We start from the raw sequence: 26,905 nt of genomic DNA, 5'->3' as shown, positions 1-26,905 counted from the left end.
CAGGCTCTGAGCTGCCAGCACAGGGCCCAACGCGGGGCTCAAACTCATGAACCACAAGATCATGACCCAAGCGAAAGTCAGATGCTTAACTGACTGAGCCACCCAAATGCCCCCAAAATACATTTTTTAAAGAGCAAAAGAAAGTTTGATCTTCAAAAACACTTCAGCAGTTGTTAAGTTAACCATAAACTATTCCAAGATTATCCTTACCTTGTTTTAATATCGCATCAGGCTTTGGTGCAGAGTCACTAGTAATTTCATGGACATCCTTTCTTGGCACTGAAGTACTACATTAGTTTTTTTTTAATTTTAAAGAAAAAAAAAAGCCACAAAAAACACAACAGAAATTAAGAGTTGAATTACACACTACAGAAAAATATTAAAAATATGAAAACATTAACATTTACAATGAAAGTGATTGCACAGTGCTGCAATTCCCAAATAAAATGCTAAGCAGAATGTTGAAATAGGTCATCATCTACAGAAGGACCCCACCTTGAGAGGTGTTTTTCAAACAAGATATTCTCAAATATCAGGAGTCCCTGGCTAAATGTAACACTGAAAACAGGGAGGCTAATGAAAATAAACAGTAAATGAAAATACTTTAATGGCAGGATCAATCCAATAAAAAAAGAAGTCAAATAGTAAGAATTTGCCATTGTCTTGGAATAATCACAAGAAATTACTGAATTTAAGACTGGAAGAAAATGTACTTGTTTATACTATAAATGTTCTTCTAAGAACTGTTTTTAAGCTGGATTCTAGGCTCACAAGCAAACTTCTAATATATAACCTAGTCTTTTATGGAACTCCCCAATCATAAGGAGGGAGGGAGTCAGATGTAAGCAACTGGGAGAATTTCTATCATATATATCACATTCATCTCCTATTTTACAATATTAAATCATCCTTCAGTATCATTCAGCTCTTCTGCATTTGGTCTGTATCAATCTACAAACGCCAGAAAACTATTCCAAATACATTTGTCAGCCAGCCTATTTTTAATTTTTATTCAAAAAATTTCAAATACATACAAAAGAGAATAAAACAGTGCAATGAAACACCATATACCCATTATCCAATTACAATAATCATAAAGTCAGTCACTTTCACTTATACCCCTACTTACTTCCTCCCACCCCATGTGGATTACTTTGAAGGAAATTTGAGATATTATATAATTTGATTTGTGATATACTTCACATGAGTTTTAAAAGAAAATTCTTTTTAAAAATCATAAATAGGGGCGCCTGCGTGGCTCAGTCCATTGAGCATCCGACTTCGGCTCAGGTCATGATCTCACAGCTCGTGAGTTCGAGCCCCGTGTCAGGCTCTGTGCTGACAGCTCAGAGCCGGGAGCCTGCTTTGGATTCTGTGTCTCCCTTTCTCTCTGCCCCAACCCACTCGCATTCTGTCTCTGTCTCTCTCAAAAATAAATAAACATTAAAAAAAATGTTTTTTAAATCATAAGCAATATCATTACTACACATTTAAAAGTTAACAATAATTTCCTAATACCACTGAACCAGTATTCAATTTTAATATTCAAATTCCTGATTATCTCCATTTTGTTAAAGTGGATTTCATAAATTGTTTTTAAAAATCACTTTCTAGAACATGAAAACCCAAACACCAATCTTAAAATGTGATGATCCTTTTAAGGTATAAACACAGAATAAGGCCAAGTATAAAATACATGACTTTTCTAGTCACATAATTCTTAAAGGGGGGAAAAAAAACCACAGAAATTCATAACTCAGTTCCAGAAAGGCTCTATATGAAAAATCACTTGAACACTTAATACATTTGCAGTAACCCATTTTAATCCACGGGCTACTATACAAGTTGAATGTTATACAACAGGTATCAGTATAACCATTAGAACTAAAAATATTAGGGCCCAATTAAATATTCCAGAATAGTAAAGACATCAATAAATATAGCGATCAAATATTAGATACAGTAGATATATCTAAATGTGCCTGAACAAATCACCAGCTATTATACTATACGGGCAAATACTGACAAACTCTGGGAGTTTAGAAAAAAACAAAATAAACAAGTAAGGCATACTGTAAGACCACTTAAATGATAATGTGAAAAACGATCACACTTCCAAACATTCTGTATGATGAAAAGTAAAAGCATAAGGTCATTGGAAATAATTAATTTATTATCATTTACTATCCTAACTTGGAAAAACAGCGTATTTTTAACCTCCAGTGAATTATACTTACAATTTGCCATCTTTGAAAGATCGAACAAGAATATTGTCTTTTTTCACAGCAATTTCATCACTACAATCAGGACAAACCACCTTTAAAAAACAAAAAAGTGTAAACTATTAAAACTAAAAGCACATTTACAGTTATGTATCAATTATTAAAATCCTTTTAAAAGACAGTTTCAGGGGCGCCTGGGTGGCTCAGTCGGTTAAGTGTCTGACTTCAGCTCAGGTCATGATCTCCTGGTTTGTGAGTTCAAGCCCCACTTCAGGCTCTGTGCTGACAGCCCAGAGCCTAGAGCCTGCCTCAGATTCTGTCTCCCTCTCTTGTGCTCTCACTCTCTCTCTCTCTCAAAAATAAACATTAAAAAAAATTTTTTTTTAAATAAAAGATAGTTTCAGCTTAAAGCTTAAAAACGAATTTTAGTTTGTAGGGTAAACAGGTACCCACACACATGAAAATACACACAAGTGATTTTAAATTTACATCCTATATCCTTCCAGCTTTCTTGATTCCCCACACTGTTTCTGGCACTGGCTTGGTGTTGAAAGCAGAAGCGTGGCCATGGCTCGACTGAAGCTGTGGACCAAGTTCTAGTTAGAAACAGAACACTGGAATGAAAGGGGAGGCTGGGGTGGAAAAAAGAGCTAAAGCCAGAGGGTCTGCAGCATGTCTAGGAGAACAGAAACCAAAATGGGAGCAAGTATCAGAGCAGTCTCTAACTTAAAAAAGGTAGAGATGAGTTCCACTTATTACTTACATTTAAATATACGTAACAGGCACTAAAATTTCTTCCCAATGCTACCCACTCTAAAAAGTAAATGTTATAAAGAAGATACCTTTCTGGAGGCTACATAAGATTTATTACTAACAGAAGAAGATTTACTTTAGTTGGAGTCACCTCAGCTGCTATTTAAAGTGAGGTTCAAGCATTCCTTCCTAAAGGCTAATGCAAGACGCCTATAAACTTTTAGTATTTTAATTCCAAGACAGCCCACTATGTATACCAGGAACAATGAAAAATGGGCTAAATAAGTATGACAGGTTTGTTTTAAGGACAGTCTCATTAGCTCTGAAAAATGACAATGGTACATAAAGGCCATTTATTCTCACCACAGGTCAGAAAGGAGCTAGAAACAGGTGAGTTCTAATTTCGTCTTTAAAAAGTTAGTTCACATTTTCTGTAACAGCAACTGCAGTGCACCAGGCATTCCTTAAATACTGACGGCACTGTGAATAAACTCACTGATGAAAGTCTGCTACAGGGGGCGGCTGGGTGGCTCAGTTGGTTGAACGTCTGACTTCGGCTCAGGTCATGATCTCACAGTTCGCAAGTTCGAGCCCCACGTCAGGCCCTGTGCTGACCGCTAGGAGCCTGGAGCCTGCTTCGGATTCTGTGTTTCCTTCTCTCTCTGCCCCGCCCCCATTGGCACTCTGCCTCTCATTTGAACATAAATAAACATTAAAACATTTTTTAAAAAAGAAAAAAGTCTGCTCTATGTATTAGCATCCAAGGAAACTTCCTTGTCATTTCAAAAAAGTCCTCCAGTAGGGACGCCTGCCATGGGTCGCTCAGTTGGTTAAGCGTCCGACTCCTGGTTTCAGCTCCTAGCAATGATCTCACAGTTTGTGAGTCTGAACCCTGTGTTGGGCTCTGCGCTGTCAGTGCAGAGCCAGCTTGGGATTCTCTCTCCCTCCCTCTCCCCCAAAATAAATGTAAAAAATTTCTGAAGTAAATACTTAATATTTGGTCTAATCATGCTACAGATACTAACTACCACATCAGGGTACTGCACTAGATGCCAGAGAACACAGAAGCCCAGACAGTCACTGCTCCTCCCTACACGGAGCTTGTACTCTAGTTGGGAAGACAAGCACTAAGTAAGAGAGTACACACTGATTTAACTGCTATTGCGTTAAGTCCTTATATAGGTAATCAGGGACCACTTTTTTTTTTAATTTTTTTTAATGTTTATCTATTTCTGAGAGAGAGCGAGCGAGCAGAGGAGGGGCAGAAAGAAAGGGAGACACAGAATCCAAAGCAGGCTCCAGGCTCTGAGCTGTCAGTACAGAGCCTGACGTGGGACTCTAACCTACAAACTCCAAGATCGTGACCTGAGCCGAAGTCGGACGCTTAACTGACTGAGCCACCCAGGCACCCCACAGGACCACTTCCTTGAAGGCACAGCATTTAAGCTCAGCTTTCAAGCCTCAGTAGGAGGTGGCTTGACATGGGATGTACACGTACGCATGTATATGCAGCAAAGGGGTGCACTGCAAGCAGAGGAAACTAATCACAGGAAGCGTCAGAGACAGGAAGCAGTGGAACCCTGTTCCAGAGAGCAAAAGGGCAGTGTGGCTAACTTTCTGCCTGGAGTGATTAAGAGAGATGAAAAGGGTTCAGATTTTCTGGTTAGTTCTTAGAATAAAATCTAAAATCTTTAAGGAAAGGCTCTGAGGAAGGATAATGTTGTAACTGCTTTGCCTTTTAAAGAATTACTTAGGCTGTGCCTGGCTGGCTCAGTCAGAGGAGAAAGTGAGTTTTGATCTCGGGGTTCTGAGTTCAAGCCCCATGTGGGACTCAGAGATTATTTAAATAAATCCAACTTTAAAAAAAAGAATAGGGGCGCCTGGGTGGCTCAGTCGGTTGAGTGTCCGACTTCAGCTCAGGTCATGATCTCAACTGTCCATGAGTTCGAGCCCTGTGTCAGGCTCTGTGCTGACAGCTCGGAGCCTGGAGCCCGTTTCAGATCCTGTGTCTCCCTGTCTCTCTGCCCCTCCCCCACTCATGCTTGCTCTCTCTCTCTCTCTCTCTCTCTCTCTCTCTCTCTGTCAAAAATAAACATTAAAAAAGAATAAAAATAAAATTAAGTTACAATTATTTTTATTTATTTATTAAAATGGAATTAAAACATCCAGGTGAGAGGTGGTGACTTGGCTGCAGAGTGGTGGCAATGGCAAATTAAAGAAAAGAGAACTATGAGAGATAATTAGGGAAGTGAAGAGATGAGCAAGCAGAGGGATGCTCAGGTTTCTGTCTTGTGCAAATGATGTCATTCACTGTGAGAGGAAACAATGGAGAAGGGCCAAGTTTCGGAAGAAGGGAGGAGAGAATACATTTAGTTTTAAATTTATTAAATTTTGAGGTGGCTGAAGGACATCCAAATGGAGATACTAAATAGAGAGATACCCAAGTCTAGAGCTCACAATGGAGGTCTGAACTGTGATATAAACTTGGGAGTCAACAGCCTAAATACTAAGGGTCTCAAACTTAGGTCTAAAACTATGAATAAAATCTACCTTTTTTTCCTCATGGTTTTTGCAGTCCTCCACTTGACCAACTGAGCTATTGAAGGAATCACACTTTCTCATGGGTTTCAAAAATTACATATATGATAGCTTTGGCAGATGCTGCTGGTGGTGTGTAAGTGGGATCACTTTCCATTCTGCCACAGGAATGATAATCCGTATTTCATCCTGTTCACCCATGTATGTTCTTTTCTTGGTCCCTAAGGCATTTCAGTTTGTTAACTCTGCAACCAATGCTATAAAAGGGGATGAGATCACCCAAAAGAGAATACAGAGTGATATATTCTGAACCTTGAACAGCAACATTTCAAGGTTGGTTAGAGGAGAAACCATGAAGGAAACTGAAAAAGACAACTGCATGAGTCATGGAAGCTAAGATTTCCTTCTCTTAAAATGGGGGTAAATACCACTTATCTTCAGTCTCAGGAATAAAGGAGACTGTTTATACTGACAAGCTCAGCACAGTGCCTGGCCAGGGGAGATGCTAAACCCATGGAGGTTGTTCACAGGTCCTGAGAGTATGCGACTGTTTCCTAGCATGATGTTACTAAACACTCGTAAAATTTACTCAATTTATAAAAACTAATTTTAAAAATTGAAACCCAAATACTATTTATGTTATTATGTCAAGATTGTTTGATTTAGAACACAAGTTTACACCCTAGTTGACAAAAAGTACTCATCACTGTCCAAAAGATCTCACTTTGGGGGGAAGGATTACATATATGAATAATTCTAAGATTCTTTAAATGATAATGAGATGGTTCCTAAGCAGATTACTGACAATTCAACATCATAAATCCTTAAATATTTTTCCCATCATCAAGAAAACTATTCAGAAATTATGGTAAGAGAATCATAGTACTGAATATACTAACAGTGAAAAAATTAATATTCCTGTTGTTTTAGAAAAAGACACAGAAAACTTTTTTTTTTTTAAGTTTATTTATTTTTGAGAGAGACAGAGCATGAGCAGGGGAGGGTCAAAGAGAGAGGGAGACACAGAATCCAAAGCAGGCTCCAGGCTCTGAGTTGTTAGCACAGCCTGGGCTATGGGTGCCTGGGTGGCTTAGTTGGTTAAGCGTCCAACTCTTGATTTTCAGCTCAGGTCATGATCTCACCGCCTGTGGGATCGAAGCCCCGTTACTGGCTCTGCGCTGACAGCATGGAGCCTGCTTGGGATTCTTTCTCTCCTCTCGTTGCCCCTCCCCAGTTCGTGCATGCACATGCTCTCTCAGAAACAAACAAACAAAACAAACATTAAAAAACAAAACAAAACAAAACATGTTTTCAGGGGCACCTGTATGGTTCAGTTGGTTAAGCATCCAATTCTTGATTTTTGGCTCAGGTCATGATCTCACTGTTCCTAAGATAAAGCCCTGTGTTGGGCTCTCCACTGACAGGGTGAAGCCTGCTTGGGATTCTTTCTCCCTCTCTCTCCACTCCTCCACCCCTCTCTCAAAATAAATAATTAAACATTAAAAAAAAAATGTTTTCAAAAGAAATTCTTACAAAGAAATCTTAGTGCTTAAGGAAAAAAAGAAATGATCTCATACGATGACACTTAAGTTTTCAGTTTATTACCCAACTTACTTCGACTTTCCAATACTCAGTTTCCTTATCACTAAGTGAGGATAAGTAATAATACCTGCCTCATAGTCCCTGTAAAGGTCTTAGCACAGTCCCTGCATACAACAGGCATCCAATAAATACTGGATGGACAGATGGATATATGCAAATGTACAAAGGTATCATAAAGCATTTATATTTATTAAAACAAATAATTACCCTCTTTAGTTTTAATTATAAGATACAATGTTAAGTTTTAACTGAAAGAACGGGCATTTACTGGGCAATTATTTTGTGCAAAACACTGAACGGAGCTCAGGATAAAGAATATAAAACATGTTCACTGAAAAGGAGGATAGACAGACATCATTTTAGTTAACAGTAGAAAAAGAAAGTCTCCTCTTCTGCAATCTTCTGCATGATGAATTTAGGAGTTGTAAAAATTTGCATTATGACTTTTCTACCCAAAATAGAAAGAGAAGTATAATGAACTCTCATATGCCTAGCCTCTAAAATTACCAAAATTTGGCCTTTCTTGGATGACTTCAAGAGTACTTGGTACTCAAAGACAATTTTGAAAGTAATATTTGTGTAAACTAAATGATGCTAAAACCATTTCCCCACTTTGTACTTGTGAAAAATACTAGTAAGATTATCAGTTGTCCTCTTCATGAACTTAAATAGTTGAAAGTTAAACTCTTTTATACTGAAGTTACTCACCAATGCAGGAAACCACAGTGCTTTCTTTTTATCCAAACTAACGTAATCTACACATACAACTTTTCCTAGTAGCTCATCAATCTGTTTCCTATCATCCTCATCTTCATCACTGGAGGATGAAGAAGACTCTTCCTCTGGTCTAGGAAAAGAAAAAAAAAAAAAAAAAGAAGATATTTCCATTTATCTTCACAGAGAATGAGCATACCAAGCTGATAAATACAGGTATTCCGGAAATCTTATCCCATTTTCAAAAACCTACAGAATGGCAAATTTAAATTTTTATATAGTTTTCTAAATTTCTAAAGAATAATAAAAAGGGTTATCATTAAAGGAAGCACATCATTTTCCTAAAAATCTCTTGGAAAGAACACAATACTCAAAAAGCTTAAGGCCCTATATGAAACATCCCAGTACTACACAAAAATACAGTAGATGCTACTCTCAAAAGAGTTGGGAGTTCCCAAGATATTAAATTTTATACTCCTAGTACAAAGATAATTTTAAAAAGGGAAAAAGATTTTTATTTATGGGGAGGTTAGGGTGGTGGAGAAGACAACCTGCTAAGAGATCAGAATTGCTATCCTTAATATCAAATATACACAAACTAGGCACTGACAAAATGTATAATACTGTTATTTTGTTGTTTTTTTGTATAACATTGTTATTTTGTATTATATTAAAAATTCCTTTCAGTTTACACTGTATATTGGACTAGTAAATTAGAAAGAAGTTACCTGTCCACAGAAAAAGAGACTATCTAAACCTACCCACGTGATGTTATACAAAAGTATAGTAGAAATGAAAACTAAAAAAGAAAAAAAAAATCACACAAAACAAACAAAAATTCTACCTTTGAATCTGGTTCTAAGAAAGCCCACAATCAGTGTTAAAGAAAATAAAGATTATTAACAATGACGGCTCAAAATGCTCAGAGTAAGTAAAGACACTAAGAAATGAATACACAGGGACTCCTGGGTGGCTCAGTCAGTTGAGCGCCCAACTCTTGACTTCAGCTCAGGTCATGATCCCAGGGTCATGGGATCAAGCCCCATGTCAGTCTCAGTGCTGAGTGTGGTGTAAGCTTAAGATTCTCTCTCTCTCTGCCCCTCTCCCCTGCTTGCTTTCACTCTCTAAAATAAAAAAAAAAAAAGTTTAAAAGAAATTTTTAAAGGTTTTAAAAAAAGAAATAAATAGGGGCGCCTGGGTGGCGCAGTCGGTTAAGCGTCCGACTTCAGCCAGGTCACGATCTCGCGGTCTGTGAGTTCGAGCCCCGCGTCGGGCTCTGGGCTGATGGCTCGGAGCCTGGAGCCTGTTTCCGATTCTGTGTCTGCCTCTCTCTCTGCCCCTCCCCTGTTCATGCTCTGTCTCTCTCTGTCCCAAAAATAAATAAACGTTGAAAAAAAAAAATTAAAAAAAAAAAAAGAAATAAATAAACCATTGCAATGTATGTTCTTTTTATAAAATAAAATTGAATAATGGCGAATATTGATTACCTACAGGGATGAAAACATTTTTGAGATACTCAGCAATGACCGAGTTCACAGACAAAAAATGTAAGCTGAAAAATCATTTTAAAACCTTAAACATGATTTATCTATTTGGTTGATTGGCATAAATTGAATATATTTTAAATTTGTCTCGATGCCTTTCCAAAGGGATGGAGATATAAATTTCACTCCTTTATATTTATACACTTCAACGTAAATATTTTTAAAAAACCCCCAAAAAAACTATTGTAATAAGATTAAACATTTTAGAACAATATGGGAAATATCACTATTTGATTTCAGTGATCAAGTAACTTAAAACTTTTCTCCTGGCAGAAACAAAGCAAATTTTCCAAGTTTGCTGCTGAGAACCAGGGTACTTCAAATGGCACTTATAGTAGTTTAACAGCTACTCAGAAAGTAACAGAAGGTAGGAAAAACCAATACAGCTTGGTATTAGCAAAGCATAAAACCTTAAAAATAGACACACAGCTTCCGGCAGCCATGACAGACTTCCCAAGTCTGAGTTCTACTTGATTACAAGTGTTTCTCAAGGGCAATGACTTTTCTCTCTCCACTTTCTAGTGGCTGTAGAACACAACCAACCTTAAAACCATAATCACTGCTTTTTCAAAGCAGTTATAAAAACTTATTCAGCTAGGATTTAAGACACCCTTTAAGTCATTATCATTAGCAAGACAGAAAGTCCCAGTATCACAGATAACATAGATCACATCTGTAAAACAGAGAGAGAAAACTGGGCTTTATTTGCCTAACAAAGTCATCTGCATCTTTATGAAAATTCTCATTTGTTTCTTAAGACTTAACAAGCGTGAAGACTTCAGACATGAGAAAGTTACATATATATACGTATATATATGTGTATATATATATATATGTATATATATATGTGTGTGTGTGTATATATATATATATATACATATATATATATATATATATATAAAAGAGCTGCCTACATAAAATACCTATCCGCTTTACATACTAAATGTCCAAGTTCCACTCTAAAACCATTTCCCATTCATGGACTAGATTTCTTCCCCTCGACTTCCCAAATGAAGACTTTGTTCCCACGATGCTTGTTTCCCTCTCCTGTGTCAATTTTTCTGCCTCTGCTATATTGAGTCCTACCAGCATACCCTTATTTCCACTAACATGCTTTATTTCTCCCACTTAAAAAAAAAAAAAAAATCCCCTGCGGCACCTTGGTGGCTCAGTCGGTTAAGCAGCAGACTTGGGCTCAGGTCATGATCTCACAGCTCGTGGGTCTGAGTCCCCAGCTGGGCTCTGCACTAACATCTCGGAGCTCAGAGTCTGGAGCCTGCTTGGGATTGTCTCCCCCTCTCTTTGTCCCTCCCCCACTTGTGCTTGCTCTCTCTCTCTCTCTCTCTCTCTCTCTCAACAATAAATAAATTAACAAACATTTTAAAAAGAAAAATCCCCTGACCTCACTTTCTCCACCAGTTACTAGCACCTCATTTTCCTACTCCCCCTTTGCAGTCAAACAGAGCCTGGAATGCTCTATTCCCCAGACATTTGGAAACACTCAACTCTTCTAAGTCTCTGTTCAAATGTCATCTTAATAATGAGGTTACCCTGACTGTCCCATTCAAATTTAGAATCTGCCCATCCCAATCTCTCCTTTTATTGTTTTCCCACAGCACTGAAAAATCTATCATGCTATATAATCTGCTTAATTCGTTCTTACGTTTTCTCTTTCTGACCCATCTCCCCCGTATGAGAGAATATAAGCCTCAGGGCAGACATCTTATCAATGCCTGTTTATTCACTGATATATTCCAAGTACCTGAACAGTGCTTGGCACAAGCATAGATATTCAATACATATTTGCTGACTAAATAAATGGAACTGAATAGATTTCTTTCTCTCTACTATGGTATATCTAATTTTATTTCTCCTGAAATCACAAAATGTAAACAAGTGGCATAACGTACACAACCAGTGTAAACCACACCATTATATACACCTAGGACCCTTTAACTTCTCCTCTTACAGGAGTTTGGTCAGGAAATAATTTACACAAGACAAGCACTCAATGAACTGATGGAACAAAAATAAATGAGCATCAAGTATTTTAAGGGAGCAAATACAGAGCAAGCAGAGAACCTGCTTGGTTTTTATTCCCCTCTGACATTGCTGCTTCTTTGGTAGTAAGAAAGTATTTGTTTACTTAAGCCAGAATAAAATACTGTACTGTCTTTGTGAAATAACATCTGATGATGCCACTGGAAACAAAGCTAATTACACAGAAATGTTTACAAGCACAGACCAACAGCTAATTACTTAAAGCTGATCACAATTAACTGTAAGAATTACAATTATAAATTAATTTTTACCATTAATTGTGAATCAAGTAAGAAGAACTTAAGACAAGACATGTGCCAAAGAACAGCAAATGATGAAACACAAGCAGAAAACTCAGCTAGGAACTTCAGAGGCTCAATTTGGAAATGTAATTCTGACTTCAATGCTCCTTATTATTTCAGGCAAGTAACTCAGTTTCAAATTTCGCACACTAAATTAAAAAGCTGTTTTCCCCTAAGTTTTATCAAGAAGGAAACTAGAATCAAATTGTCATATCAAAATAAAACAGCAAATAATTAAAAAGTCTTCCAGAATTCGACAGTGGTACTGGTTGCACAGTCTGTGAATACACTAAAAAACAAGGCACCCTGTACACTTTTAAAGGGTGAATTGTGATATGTTAAATGCATCGCAATAAAAAAATTTTTTTAAAGATCTGCAGACCTGTAAATGTCAGTTACAAATCACTAGTTTATTGGGTAAACTTTAGCACTGTCAGTGAGTAAAATCTGTGCCCATAAATAATTGCTATCAAGAATCATTATGGGCCTTATTATGCTTTATTCTTGTTCTGAACAGGAAAAAAAAAATGGCAAGCAGACTGATTTCCTACTGTAGCAGCTACATATATACTTTTGCCTCATTACTGGAAAACACTTTGAGGAGGTGAGGATACACCGATTTGTCTATAATTTCAGGCATTCTACTGTTTAGGCAGAATCAAACAAAATACCTGTATACAATGGCTAAATTAAGGGAAAATTTCAACTTGCTTTAAAAAACTAGAGAATAATCTTAATAATCTTAAGAAAATACTTGAATACATTAGAATTAACTAAAGGTAGAAGATACATAAAATTCATCTGAAGGAAGGTGTCAAAAATCATCAATTTTGGAAGAGCTGGAGGCTGATTTACTGGTATGTGGATTAACAGTTGTTAAAAGAAAATAAAGGTAGTGGTATACTATGCAACAATGGAGTCTGGGGAATCCTGGGAAGAGATAACTTCATTGATCTTTGTACAAAATTACATTTTATTTATTTTTTATTTTTATTAAAAAAAATTTTTTTAACGTTTATTTATTTTTGAGAAGAGAGAGACAGAGCATGAGCAGGAGAGGAGAGAGAAAGAGGAAGACACAGAATCTGAAACAGGCTCCAGGTTCCGAGCTGTCAGCACAGAGCCCGATGTGGGGCTTGAACTCACAGACGGTGAGATCATGACCTGAGCTGAAGTCGGATGCTTCACCGACTGAGCCACCCAGGTGCCCCTGTACAAAATTACATTTTAAATGACAATCAGGGAACCAAAAATGAAGACTTTTTTAGTTGAGTAATGAGAGCAGAAATGAAGGTCAGATAAATGACCTTAAGGTCCGAGTCCAAGACTCTGTTGTAGAAAATCACTCAGAAAGGGGAGAAAGAACTTTGAGGAAGTATAATTAAGAAGAAGGGAATTTCCAACTGTGGTACTTGCCTGTAGCGCCTACATACTACGGCATAAGGTGCCAATAAACAAGAACATTACGTGCCTTGGCCATGAGAATGACCACAATAGCGAGCGGGAAGGGACAGCAAGCCAAACAAGGTGACGGATGAGCAGGGCGTCATTCCCTACAAGTTAATTCTCAGCCTTCGGTCTGCCATACATTGCACATACGTAATATAATCCCAACAACAAATCTTTCATTATTCACAACAGGAAAATCACTTACTTAGATATTTGCTGGAGTCTTTAAAAAGCAAAGATCAACTTGCTCAGTGACAACTGCGTGCTTTAGTCTCATCTTCAAGAAAGGGAGACCTCAGCTAATAGATTTTTTAATACATCATAATTTTGGGTCACTTTTGTAGATCACTCTAGGTGATATTCTATAAACGGTCTTTAAATTTATTTTTATACGTCTAGATCACAGTTGAAGAAAGGTAAAACATGTCTAAATATTAGATGCCATCTTTTTCAAAGTTTAAAAAGAATTTTTGATAGATACAAAAACAGTTTTCCTGCAATATATATAATATAATATAATATAATATAATATAATATAATATAATATAATATAGAAATGTCGTTTCAAAAAATTCAAATATAGGGGTGACTGGGTGGCTCAGTCAGTTAAGCAGCTCACTTCAGCTCAGGTAAAGAACTTGTGGTTCACAAATTCGAGCCCTGCGTCGGGCTCTGTGCGGAAGGCATGGAGCCCAGAGCCTGCTTCGGATTCTACGTTTCTGTCTTTCTCTGCCCCTCCCCTGCTCATGCTCTGTCTCTTTCTCTCTCAAAAATAAATTAAAAAATTAAAAAGCAATATAAAAAAAATAAATAATTCAAATATACCCCAAAACAGTTCTACCTATCAGACACAAACAATAAGTAAGCAGAATTTTTATAAACTCACATATAGACACATTTTATGAATGAACTCATGTTACATACCAATAGTTCATGAAAATTTTTTCATTCAATTCATGATGTATCTAGTATTTACATAGTGCTTCCTATATAAACACTTTAAGAAGTCATTTAATCTTTGCAATAACTCTGAAAGATAGGTAATATCTCAATTTTACAGATGAGAAAATTGAGGCATGAAAAGACTAAGTAAAATGCCCAAGGTTATACAGCAAGGAAGTGGCAGAAACAGTTATTCACACCCAGGTCACCGACTCCACAGTTCACACTCTTAACAACTGGGCAACACTACCACTCTCAAAAGCTAGAGGAGAAGTAGAAATCTTCACTAATGAAATAATTTTACATTAAATACACCCCACCTCACTGTTCTGACATCATGACGCATAATTAGAAGTTGACTACTAAACTATGGGAAGACTAATGAGCAATGGTAGATAAAAACTTTTAATATACAATTGAAGTCATTAATTTTCAAACAGACATCAAAAGATTTATCTTATAAGCGCTTCAGTGAATATTTTATGGCAATGTTAACAGCCCTCGAAAAAAGTGATAACATTATTAGATCACAGTAACATCAAATAATCACAAAAGGACTCTTTCATGTGAATAATGCCATCATACATTTTTCATTTATTTTTCTTCCTGGATAGAATTTTTCAAATTTTAAACATCATATGCACAAGAGTAAATAATAGTTACGCCCTGAGTACCCTAAAAATAATCAAGTCATCAGCAAGCTAAATCACAAGTGAGAGAAATTATTCACTTAGTAATTAAGAAAAACATTTTCTTAAAGTATCAGAGTTAAGAAGAAGAAAAAAAAAAAAAAAGCATGGCCTGAATCACAAGTACAGTAGGAAAATACTATTATCAAATATTTTTTCAATGCAAGTATCAGTCTTTCGATTTTCTCCCTCAATGAGACACTATTTATTTAATGTTAAAACTAACTTGGAAAGTAACTGAAGTACTACTCTATCTAAGTAAGAGTCAATCAATGAATGGGTAAAGGTCCATGGAACATGGGTGAGTTCAAGTCCTGGTCCTTTCCTTCCTGTGTTCTTTGGATTACTTATTGTGTATGAGGACAATTTCCCCAGTTTTTAGTATGGGTAAAAGCAATACCTATCTTCAGGAGTTTGCTGTAAGGCTGAAAGTAACATGAGACACAGTGCTTACCCCAGTCCTGTCTCCAAAGCTCGGCCACAATTAGATTTAATACCTAACTCAAAATACTGAATGAAAGCATTCACTTACACTAAAGATTTCATAATCCAACTCACTATTTATTTTTAACAGCTACTCTGAAAATATTTGGGCTTAGACTCATTAAAAATTTGTTAATTTTATCCAAGTAAAATGTTCAAAATTGTTTTTGAAACAACCTCCAACAGAGTAAATTAAAAACCCATCCCTTCCAATTTTCTCCTCCTGCTCCTGTGGAGGCAACTATGTTTTTAACTATTTTAGTTATTTCTTTGAGAGTTACTGCCTTATCTCTAAAGAATATTCTTATACTGGTATTATACATTTTAGACATTATTCTGCTGACTTCCTATTGTTACTAGGACTCAACTTTTATGTTTAAGACACCTCCTCACCCTCCATCCTATATTAAGTTTTCCTTTCTTAGATAATTTCCAGGGGGAGTTACTTAATGCCTTCGCTATTTGTTCTCTATTTGTTAAGATGATATCTTTAATTTCCTCCCAGTGTTTCATTATATCAGGTAATCAAGTCCTCCTTTTTAATAGAGACTTCAATTCCTCCATTCTGCCTTCTACTGACTACCAGCATCTAGTGTTAATATGGAGAAGTCTGATGCCATTCTGCTTCTCAGTCCTTTGCAATAAATTATTTTTCTTTTGGCAACTGTTTGAAGATTGTTTCTTTATCTCTGATGACCCCTTTGATCCTGTGATCCTTTTTAATGTAGAGCCTTTGGAGCCTAAGCACGTCCCATTAAAAGTAATTTGTTAGGTAGAATATATGTCACAACTGCAAGACATAAAAATAAGTGATGGTTTCTGTCAAGGAGATTATTAGGAAGAGAAAACAAATACTACAATAACAACAACAGGTGAAATACTACCTTTGACATGAGATAAATGCACAGAATTCAGAGGGTTCAGAGGAAAGAAAACACATCTGTTTTCAAGGAAAGAGCAGGGAGACACAAAAAGTTCACATAAAGGTGGGAGCATTTCTGTTGGAGGACTGAATGTGTGAGTCAATGACATGAAAGGGTGGCATCTGAGAAAGAAAAAAAGAGCATGAATAAAAGCATGATATCAGGAAAACAAAGGCTGTATTCAGCGAATACCGACCATAGCATCGAGATACATGTAGGGAGAAATGGCAGGCAGATATACACCTGTTAAGGCTGGCTGAGCACGGAGAATCTCAAACACCCGTGCTAAGGAGTCTGAAATTACTATTAGATCCAGTTAGCATTTTGCAAATTACAATTTAAAATTAATAACTATTAAAACAATACTAGAAGGAGAAATGAATTCAGGTTCAACTAACAGTTATGAAAATGGACTTACATATGATTAGATCTTCTTCCTCTATTTGTTTTCTTTCCTATGACTGGAGTGCCAAAATGTTCAGGGTTGGTGAGTGGGAGCTGGTCTAATGTCTGTGGGTAAGAACATAAACCCAGCACAGTTATTACGTTGCAAGTTCTTTTTCCTTTTTAAACCAAATCAGTTTAATATGCTTAGATTTTAAGATTAAAAACTGCCCCCAAGGAAGACTAAAATACAACTTTCCTAAAGATTGAAACTGTCATTTCAAAGATATTAGAATCAAGATGAATGAGCCCACTGCTGGAAAAAAACAAAAAAGAAAAAGTGAAAAGAAATTTATTCTTCTTTCCACATGGTTTCGTTATCTATTTGAAGGCTGACAGACTTCTAAGAATGATTAAAATACAAAACAGACACTAGAAAATAGATTTCAGAGATAAAAACCTACATGTAAGGACCTAACACCTAAACTGGGACCAACTGCTACTCAAATTTCTCTTTGTTCAAAGGGAATCATAATCCATAATATAGAATTTTTATAAATAACAAAATCATCCCCAAAAACGCATCAATTGCTTGGAAAACGGCTTTAGATAGACTGTGTTACTACTTTGCAAACATTTTCTACAATAAACCTTTTAAAAAAAAAAAAAAAAAGAAAACGTAGGGGCACCTGGGTGGCTCAGTCAGTTGAACGACCCACTTTGGCTCAGGTCATGATCTCACAGCTCGTGAGTTTGAGCCTCGCATCAGGCTCTGTGCTGACAGCTCGGAGACTGGAGCCTGCTTCGGATTCTGTCTCCCTCTCTCTCTGCCCCTAACCCACTTGCATTGTCTGTCTCTCTCAAAAATAAATAAACATTTAAAAAAAAAAGAAAAGAAAAGAAATGTAAAACTTAGCTTTTCTACATTTAATTTCCCCTTCCTTTTTAATATGCAACATCCAATACAGTGCTTGGTATGAAGACAGTGATCAATAAGAAAACATTTCTTCTTGTCAACTGACAGTTCATGTCAAACCTTTGTCCCTCATCCCATTCTAAAACAACGATTTCCAGGTGAGGAACTGGTTATTGATTAAAAGCAGAATGAAGAAAAAAGGGATTTTGGAATGATTCCTTTCATTTCTCAGTATCCAGTACTTCTTAAATTTTTCTTGCCATCATTTCCTAAAAAGGTTTCTGTATCTAAAAAGTTAAGGTATTGATCTAAAGACACTATCCCAACTAACTTCATTCTGAGTATCAGTTTTGATAATATTCCTACTTTCTCTGCATTTTTAAGATCTTTCACACAAGTGCTATTCCTTTCATCACTCCAGTAGACGCTCTGCTGTTACAGATAATGAATGTCATGAATGCCAGGGGAACTAAAGATCCCAGAAAAACTGTCAGGATGGACAGAAGGGTGAGTAAGTACTTAGGATAGAGAGTTCTCAAAGTTATAAACCAGGGTGTTACATGAAAGGGTATACACCAACTTAGATTTTTTTTTAAGATCAGACAGCTAAATACAAACTAACGTTAATATTCAAAAGGAAATTTTTAATTTTTATTTTTAAAACAGGTAATTTTGTCAAAACGATGATGAACTAAAATGTGAAAGGGGCAAGCATATTAGTAATCTATGGTGTTTTAACTTAAGTAAATGTATTTGAGATACATATAACTAGGTGTCCAACAACAGTAAAAGGTACTATCCATAAAACATGAAAAATAATTCCTTCAAAAGATAGGTTTATAGGGCATAAAACCTAATCCTACAAATTTAGTTTGTTTAAATTGGGCACTTAAAAAATATTTGGAGGCAAAGTTGGTCCAAATACAATAATCTGCCAAATAAAAACTCTTTAGAAGCCACTTGTCATTAATTCCTAACTATGCTTCCCATGGGCAAAAATTTCAAAGCACTATATTTGGTAAACAGAAAATAAATTAATCTGGGTTCACTTTCTCACCTTACTCCCCTACAACTGAAGTTGCTCTCCTGAAAGCCAAGATTTCTATTCAGTACTGTGATTTCTATTTCAAGCATCTGCTAGTCACTAGTTACAGGAAAGAAAATACCCAGGATTTCTGATTTCCCTCCCTATGTAATACTTAGAACAGTAAGAAGCAGTATCTCTGTCCTTGGCCTCCAATCATGTCCAGGGAAATAGAAGCACGTCTAATTCAAGTGACAGAAAAGACTGAGGTGAGGGTAGAATCTGTCTTGTCTAAGCCTAAAAAGTAATGAGCAGAGACCCCCAGCTATATTGAAGGCTAAAAGAAAATTTCACAGGCCTGGGGGAAACATTCCTATATCCGTTACCTAACCAGGCTGCAGGAAATATGGAGCTGAGATTTTATCTCACTTTTCTTTAGTTTTCACCTGCATGTAGTAAATGCACAGAGAATACCAGCTGATGAAACTACTTCTGAATGACAGACTCAAATTAGGAATGTCCTCCAGAAATGCCCAAACACTCAGGCAATGGGCAACATCCTCACTAAGGTGGTTATGGTAGAACCAGCGATTTTAGTGTTGGAATTCAGAGGACTGAAGTGCTATTGTGATCTCCTATCATGGAAATCTCGAATTTAAATCTTGTTTAAGTATGTAGCTTATTAATGGAACTACTGAGCCCCCATACTGCCAGTATGATATGGCTTTTTGCTCAAAGGCCAAAGTTATTACCAATAACAATGCCCTGAGGAATCTTTCAAAAAATTAAAGATGCTTTTTTGAGAATATCAAAAATAACAAATTAAGGGAAAGAATATATAGATGGCATATTAAATACATTCCTGGCCATGTTACCACAGAACTCAATACATTCAAAATTTTAAAATATCTGATTGATTAATGCTTTTTCTCCTCCAACAGATGGTAAATTACTCTCAGGATAAATTCCAGGGCTACTTGGCTTATGCTTGTCTCTAGTACCGAACATAGCACCTGGCTTAGGACAATGGTAAGGGACAGTACACCAATATTCCAAGTACCCGCCAGCAAAATATGAAATCTAACACATTTGGACACACATGGTAAAAGTGATCCTCCTAGAAGGTAAGAAGGATACACTGAGCTACTTGCTCATGTTGCTTCAGCCTTTACACTATAACTGTCTTATGAACTATAAAATTCTCCTGACAAAAACAAAATATTTTAGATATTTCTCTGAATTAAAAAAAAATAAGGCACATGCCTTCACTTAGCAGATGAAAAGTCAAGTCTTCAAGCCCCCATATTCACCGACCTACTATACCTGTACACACGTTCTAAGGGAAACGAAATTATTTCTAAGAATTACATGAACTTCGGGTTCCTGGCTGGCTTGGTCAGAAGAGTGTGAGACTCTTGATCTTGCGGTCATAATTTCAAGCCCCAGGTTGGGTGCAGAGATTACTTACATAAATAAAACTTAAAAAAAAACCAAAACAAAACTATATAAACTTATAAAGAATTCTGTTACTTCATCAGTCTGTGTAAGAAGCCAAATTCACTGCAAATTCTAAAGTTTATTTCCTGTATTTGAACCTTCACAATTAATTCAACAAATATTTCCTGAAGGTTTTTGTGTAGAAAACTCTACTGGGAAAAGAAAAGCCATCAAAATGACAAAAACATGGCTATTAACTCAAACAGCTTAAAATCTCACAGGGAAAATAAGAAAAGTAATTAAAAAAAAATCAAATAAGAGTAAGAGAAGCGCTGAAGGATCAAACGATAAAGGGATCAAATTTGGTTAGAAATTTGTCATGGAAGACATCATGGAGGAATATTAAGAGGAGCAGTGCTCAGCAGAAACCAAGAAATGAATTTAAACCAAATTCTGAAAATACCAAGTAGTCTTATAAGACAGAAGGACAGGGAAATGGAGAAATGAGGCACCTGGGTGGCTCAGTTGGTGGAACACACAACTCTTAATTAATCTTGGAGTTGTGAGTTCCAGCCACTATGGGTGTAGAGAGAGTACTTAAAAGTGAAAAGAAAAAGAAAAAGAAAAATTGAAAGAGAAAGAAAAGAGAAACGAAATGAAAACTGAAACAGAAAGAGAAACGAAACAAAACAAAAAGAAAAAAGAAAAAGGAAGGACAGAGAAATGGTACAATAGGAAAAACAGGCTGGAATCGTAATATACAGAACCTGTCCCAAATTCGGAATTGGAATAAGAATTCAATTATTAAAAAGAGAAGAAAATATTTTCAAAATAAGAGAATACAAAAAAAGTCTAATAGTTTAATAAATAATATTAATAAGTTCCCAAAGAGGGGCAACTTGGGTGGCTCAGTCGGTTAAGCATCTGGCTCCTGATTTCGGCTCAGGCCATGATCTCACGGTTCATGAGATTGAGCCCAACTGTCAGGCTCTGTGATGATGTGCAGAGCCTGTTTAGGATATTCTCTCTCTCTCTCTCTCTCTCTCTCTCTCTCTCTCTCCCTCTCTCTCTCTCTCTACCCCTCCCTCCCTCTCTCTCTCAAAACAAACAAACAAAACAAAATAATATAATCCCAAAGAAACACTGTTCTAAATAGTGACAAGAAAAAAGGAAATGATGGTTTGATCACACTATGCATTAATTAGTATTTATAGACTAGACTAGAAAATAGAACACTTCAACCATATGCCTTTTTAAAATTCTGGATTACAAGCTAGTAATTTACAGAACTTTGTGAACCCTCCCTCCATTCTCAATAACTTAACACCCTTCAATTCTAGAGCATGGCTTTGGTACTAGAAAATACTGGTTTGAGAACCAGCTCTGACCATCAGTTTCACCATCTGTAAATTGCAGATAATAATGCTATCTACTTCATAACGTTGTTAATGTGATGATGTACATAAAGCAGTGAGCAGGGGCGCCTGGGTGGCTCAGTCGGTTGAGCGTCCGACTTCATCTCAGGTCATGATCTCACGGTCCGTGAGTTCGAGCCCTGCGTCGGGCTCTGTGCTGACAGCTCAGAGCCTGGAGCCTGCTTCGGTTTCTGTGTTTCCCTCTCTCTCTCTGACCCTCCCCTGTTCATGCTCTGTCTCTCTCTGTCTCAAAAATAAATAAACATTAAAAAAAAATTAAAAAAAAAAAGAAAAAGCAGTGAGCCAAGTCCCTGGCAAATATAAGCACTTCATTTATTCATCCAACTACGACTTATTTCAGTTCCTACACTATGCCAGGCACTGTTCTAGGAACTGGGAACAAGTGGTGAAGAAGACACATTAAAAAACGTGCCCTTGTGACACATTCTAGTGAGGAAGGCAGACAATGAACAATTAACTAAGCACATATACACATTCCGATGTCAGAGAATGACACGTGCTATATAAAGAAAACTAAATCAACCTAAAAAGATTAAGAGGAATGGAAGGCACTATTTCAGAAAGGTCAGTCAGGCAAGGCCTCTTTGAGGACAGGCTATAAGAATGTCAGCTAGTAGTAGTAAGGAGTTGCTTATAGTTTCTACTCCTTTAATGATGATGGGGTTCCAGTGGATTATTAATCAGACATTTATGGGGCACTCGGGTGGCTCAGTTGGTTAAGCATCCAACTCTTGATTTCAGCTCAAGACATGATCTCACAGTTCATGAAATCAAGCCCCATGTCGGGCTGTGCACTGACAAGGCTGCTTGGGATTTTCTCCCTCTCTCTGCCCCTCCCCTGCTCACTTTCTCTCTCTCGCTTTCTTTCTCTCTCTCAAAAATAAATAAACATTAAAAAAAAAAAATCAGACGTCTGTTTTTTACAATTATTTACAAATTAGAGTCTACATAAAAGTTACCTAAAGATAATAGTTAAGCAAGCTCATTGCATTTTCTTTGTGGACAAATGCTAAAATATTCTTACACCAAAAAAAAAAAAAAAGTATCACCTAGTACTCAAACAGGATTCACAGATTACATGATAATGGTAAGATGTATTAATGAATTTTCCTGATTAACGAGTCAGTTGCTTGAGAAAGAAAAATATGCTCTCCCTAATACAAAGTATTAAGATACAGTCACTCATTAAATTATTACTTACTTCACTTTCAGCAAAATGCCTCTCTCCCTTCAGGCACAGGGAAGACCGTCTCAGTGTCTTCTCATCTCCATCATCAAAAACTATGAGGAGGTAAAATTGGAAACTACTGAAGGATTTTTTCAAAGGTTAACAAGATGATATAAACTATCGTTTAATTTTCTGAGGGCACACAGAACGATTGTTTAAGAAGATTACACTTAAAAATTTAGTTCACATTTTAGGTTTACTAAATGACAACGTTAAATTCTAAAGTATCTTTTCCAATTTCTAGTGATAAAGAAACAATATAGCTGAAATGAACACATTTCCTGACCCAGAAAACACCACATGAAAATAAGAAGCTAGCATTTTAGGAAGAAACTATTTAAATGCTAATTAACCCATCTCAATATTGTAAAGGAAAGGCAAGTTTTCCAGCTGGTAAATACAGACATCCAAAAAACAAGAACAAAAACCAGAACGAGTACAAATTTGTATATTCAGACTGCGCCTAAAAAAATTATTGTTTTTATTATTTAAAGCAGGGTTTCTAAACCTGAGTACTACTGATATTTTGGGGCAGATTAATTCTTTGTCATGAGAGGCTATTCTGAGCTACAGGCTACTTAGCAGCATCCCTGGCCTCTAGCCACTAGATGCCACTAGTGGCTTCCCAGTTGTGACAACCAAAAATGTTTCCTGCCAAAGACACTGCCAAAGGTTCCTTGGGTGACAAATCTGCTCCCCACTGAAAACTACTTAAAGTACTAAAATGTCCCAGAGAATTTACCGTAAGTTCACAGATACACAAAATATACATATATTTTATAATTTTAGCATATGCTGACATTCCTCACCAATTATGGGGGGAAAATAACCCTATTTCAAATAAAGTTACTAACCTTTGATTTTATTAGAAACAGCACTTTTTGCCTAAGTGACAAAACTGGTTCTTATATATTAAATGAGACTTTGTGAGACTAGATAAATAACTTTTAGTATGTTTTTTAAATGGTGCACATTTATGAGACTGACGACCATACGTAATTACCACCAAACTTACTTCCCAGAATTGCTCAGTCTTGTAACCTACATAAAGTCAATTTTCTCATCTCAAATTAAAATCTCCCCTAAGTTTTTTTCTCATCCCACAAAAACATAAACAAAACTCATCTATACTATTTCAAAGCTCCATGAAATTCTGACATCATCAAAGACATTTTAACTAGGTGTCTATTTTCATCTATGAGGTCATTAAAGACTATGAATTATTCCCATTCAATAAATAATGCCAGGATATTTGGCTATTGATTTGGCAGGTAGGGGAAGTGTGACATTTCAAAATGTTCAAAAAACTGAACTGCAGGAGAAAGAAAAAGCTATTTGCAAACCAAAAAGAAAACTATAAATTGAAGAATACACTGGAAAATAAATTTATTAACACTGACGGAAGGAAGCCCTTTTAAACAAGATTCAACAAGTAAAACTACAGAGGAAAAGGTGATCAGAGGAAAACTAACACTATGAAAATTGATAGCAGAGAAAAAAAGTAAAGCAATAGGAGAAAAATACTTGCAACTAAAGGAACCAAGGGATAATAATATTCAGAATATATAAAGATCTCATATCCTATAAATAAGAAAAAGACAACCACCCCAACAGGAAAAGGGGGAAACTGGAAAGGCACTATAACATGCAATTCAAAAGAGAGAAAATACAAATGAAATGATGTTCCTTTCAATAAATATATGAAAAAATGTTCAGTCTCACTAGTAATCATGGGAGGGGCATATTAAAACAAAACTGAGATACTGATTTGTATCCAGATGGGCAAAAATTTTATAGATTACCGACATCAAATTTTACAAGGGCTGGGAAAAGAAGTGCACTCACACACTGTCCATGGAAGGGTAAATGAACAGTCTTCCAGGAAGGTGGTTTTCATTACCTACTAAATTTTAAAAGTACATTCATTTCACTTCACTCTGTGTCTACTTCTCAATATATACACATACTAGGGAAAAACAGGAATAACGTGTATTCAGGAGACATTCAATCCACCATTTATTTTAATAGCAAGAAAACTGGCAACATCATGAGTTGAAAGTAAACAAAATTAAAAAAAAAAAAAAAGAAGGGACGCCTGGGTGGCTCATCGGGTTCAACTTCGGCTCAGGCATGATCTATGATCTCATGGTTGGTGGGCTCGAGCCCCACATCGGGCTCTGTGCTAACAGCTCAGAGCCTGGAGCCTGCCTCGGATTCTGTGTCTCCCTCTCTGTCTCTGCCCCTCCCCTGCTCACACTCTGTCTCTCAAAAAATAAATGTTAGAACAAATTTAATAAAAAAAATTTATGGCACATCAAATATTATGAAACATACTACTATAATTAAAAGAAATTTCTCTGTTGCACAACATGAATATACTTACTACTGAAATATACATTTAAAAATGGTTAAGATAGAAAAAAAGTTTCTCTTGAAAAGATACACCTCTTGAAGAGATCTATCTCTTGAAGAGATATAACGATATACTTTGAAGTGAAAAAAGCTACAAATTCAACTTTATAATATATACGCTAATTTCAAATTATACTTTATGCACATATTTATGAAATAAACATTTTAAAGACTTGGAAAGATTAAAAAATTACCAGTAATAATATCTTTAGTATTACGGAAGGAACTAAATCAAGGAAATTTTGCTTTATTTGTATTACTTCTGAAAATACATTTTTAAAAGATTTATTCCCTTACCTACAGTGTACCAACTTGCGTCTGTTAACTTATTGATAACAGCTTCCTGATATGCACCATCAAGATTCTTCACTTCCACAATAGCTCCAACCTAAAAAGTTAGAAAAACGTTTAGAAGATAAATGAACAAATCAAAAACTGGCTTTTTTTTTTCTAACTGAGTGCGTGGTGGTGAAGAATAAAAGTAACTAGTGATTTGTGTTAAAGTGCCAGCAGTTTTACCTACCACTGTTTTTGTGCCATCAGTGAAAATGTCAAAAAAGTAAATTCGTAAAAAAGTAAATAATATCTAAATACTGTTGTGAAAATAGTGTTGCCCTTACAACAACCTCCCTGAAAGGGTCTTGAGAGACCCCAGAGGTCCTCAGACCACACTTTGAGAACCATTATCTATGAAATTGACTGCCCTTGCCTCCTATTACCACTCCTCTTTCAAAGAGGCTGGGGAAGGAGAGAAACAGTTAAGAGCAAGCTCTGGCATCTCCTTAAGAGTTATAATGTACCACTAATGACAATCATTTTAAATATTTTCCATTCTGATCAAGAAAATGCTGAGAATTACATTTTTACGGTCTTTAACACTACATCAAACAGCTTCTGCACAGCAAAGGAAATCATCAACAAAATGAAATGCCAACCCACTGAATGGGACAAAATATTTGCAAATCATATATGTGATAAGGGGTTAATATCCAATTTACAGAGAGAGAGAACTCATATAGCTCAATAGCAAAAACAAAACAAAAAAAACCACACCAAACAGTCCAATTAAAAACCGGGCAGAGGATGTAAATAGACATTTTTCCAAAGATGACACGCAAATAGCCAACAGGTCCATAAAAAGATGCTCAACACCAGTAATCATCAGGGAAATGAAATCAAAACCACTGTAGGTTATCATCTCACACCTGTTAGAATGGCTGTTATCAAAGACAACAAATAACAAGTGTTGGCAAGGACATGGAAAGAAAACGGAACCCTCGTGCACTGTTGGTGGGAATATAAAATAAACTGGTACAGCCACTATAGCAAACAGTATGGAGGTTTTTAAATTAAAAAGAAAACTGTGACCCAGCAATTCCACTAGTGGACATCTATCCAAAGAAAACGAAAACACTAATTCAAAAAGATATCTGCACACCTAGTGTTCATTGCAGTATTGTTGACAACAGCCAAGATATAGAAACAACCTGAGTATCCACTGCTGGATGCACAGATAAAGAAATACACACACACACACACACACACACACACACACACACACACACACACACACAGGAATACTATTCGGCCATAAAAAGAAAGGAAACCTTGCCATTTGCAACAACATGGATGGACTCTGAGGACATTATGCTAAATGAAATACCAGACAGAGAAAGACAAGTATCAGATGGTATCACTTATATGTGGAATCTAAAAACCAAAACTAATAAAAAACCAGAAGCTCACAGATACAGAGAACAGACTGGTCATTTCCCAACCAGAGGGTGGGAAAGAAGTGGTGAGTGGATAAAATGGGTAAAAGTGGTTAAAAGGTACAAACTTCCAGTTATAAAAATAGTCCTGGGGA

General features: G+C 36.3%; 1 protein-coding gene across 7 annotated transcripts in view; it reads right to left on the bottom strand.

Annotated features, from left to right (window-relative positions):
- ARID4B (AT-rich interaction domain 4B) overlaps positions 1–26,905 on the bottom strand; it is a 156,901-nt gene that overhangs the window by 56,845 nt on the left and 73,151 nt on the right. For all 7 annotated transcript variants that reach the window (XR_006963703.1, XM_047088584.1, XM_047088580.1 and 4 more), the window contains exons 5-10: positions 25,336–25,426; positions 22,600–22,679; positions 16,620–16,711; positions 7,824–7,962; positions 2,238–2,317; positions 211–287 (exon numbers count right to left, since the gene is read on the bottom strand). Coding sequence is in view for 6 of the 7 variants with exons in the window: in XM_047088584.1 (XP_046944540.1) it covers positions 211–287; positions 2,238–2,317; positions 7,824–7,962; positions 16,620–16,711; positions 22,600–22,679; positions 25,336–25,426 (559 nt within the window). In the remaining variant the exon portion in view is untranslated. The remainder of the gene's footprint in view (positions 1–210; positions 288–2,237; positions 2,318–7,823; positions 7,963–16,619; positions 16,712–22,599; positions 22,680–25,335; positions 25,427–26,905) is intronic.

Source organism: Lynx rufus, unplaced genomic scaffold (genome assembly GCF_022079265.1).
Source record: "Lynx rufus isolate CCGP_SWC_20201006 ecotype Redwood Valley unplaced genomic scaffold, mLynRuf1.p SCAF_25, whole genome shotgun sequence".
In the NCBI taxonomy this organism is placed as follows: Eukaryota; Metazoa; Chordata; class Mammalia; order Carnivora; family Felidae; genus Lynx; species Lynx rufus.
The sequence above is the reverse complement of the archived record's forward strand: the minus strand, read 5'-3'. Positions and strand labels throughout refer to the sequence as shown.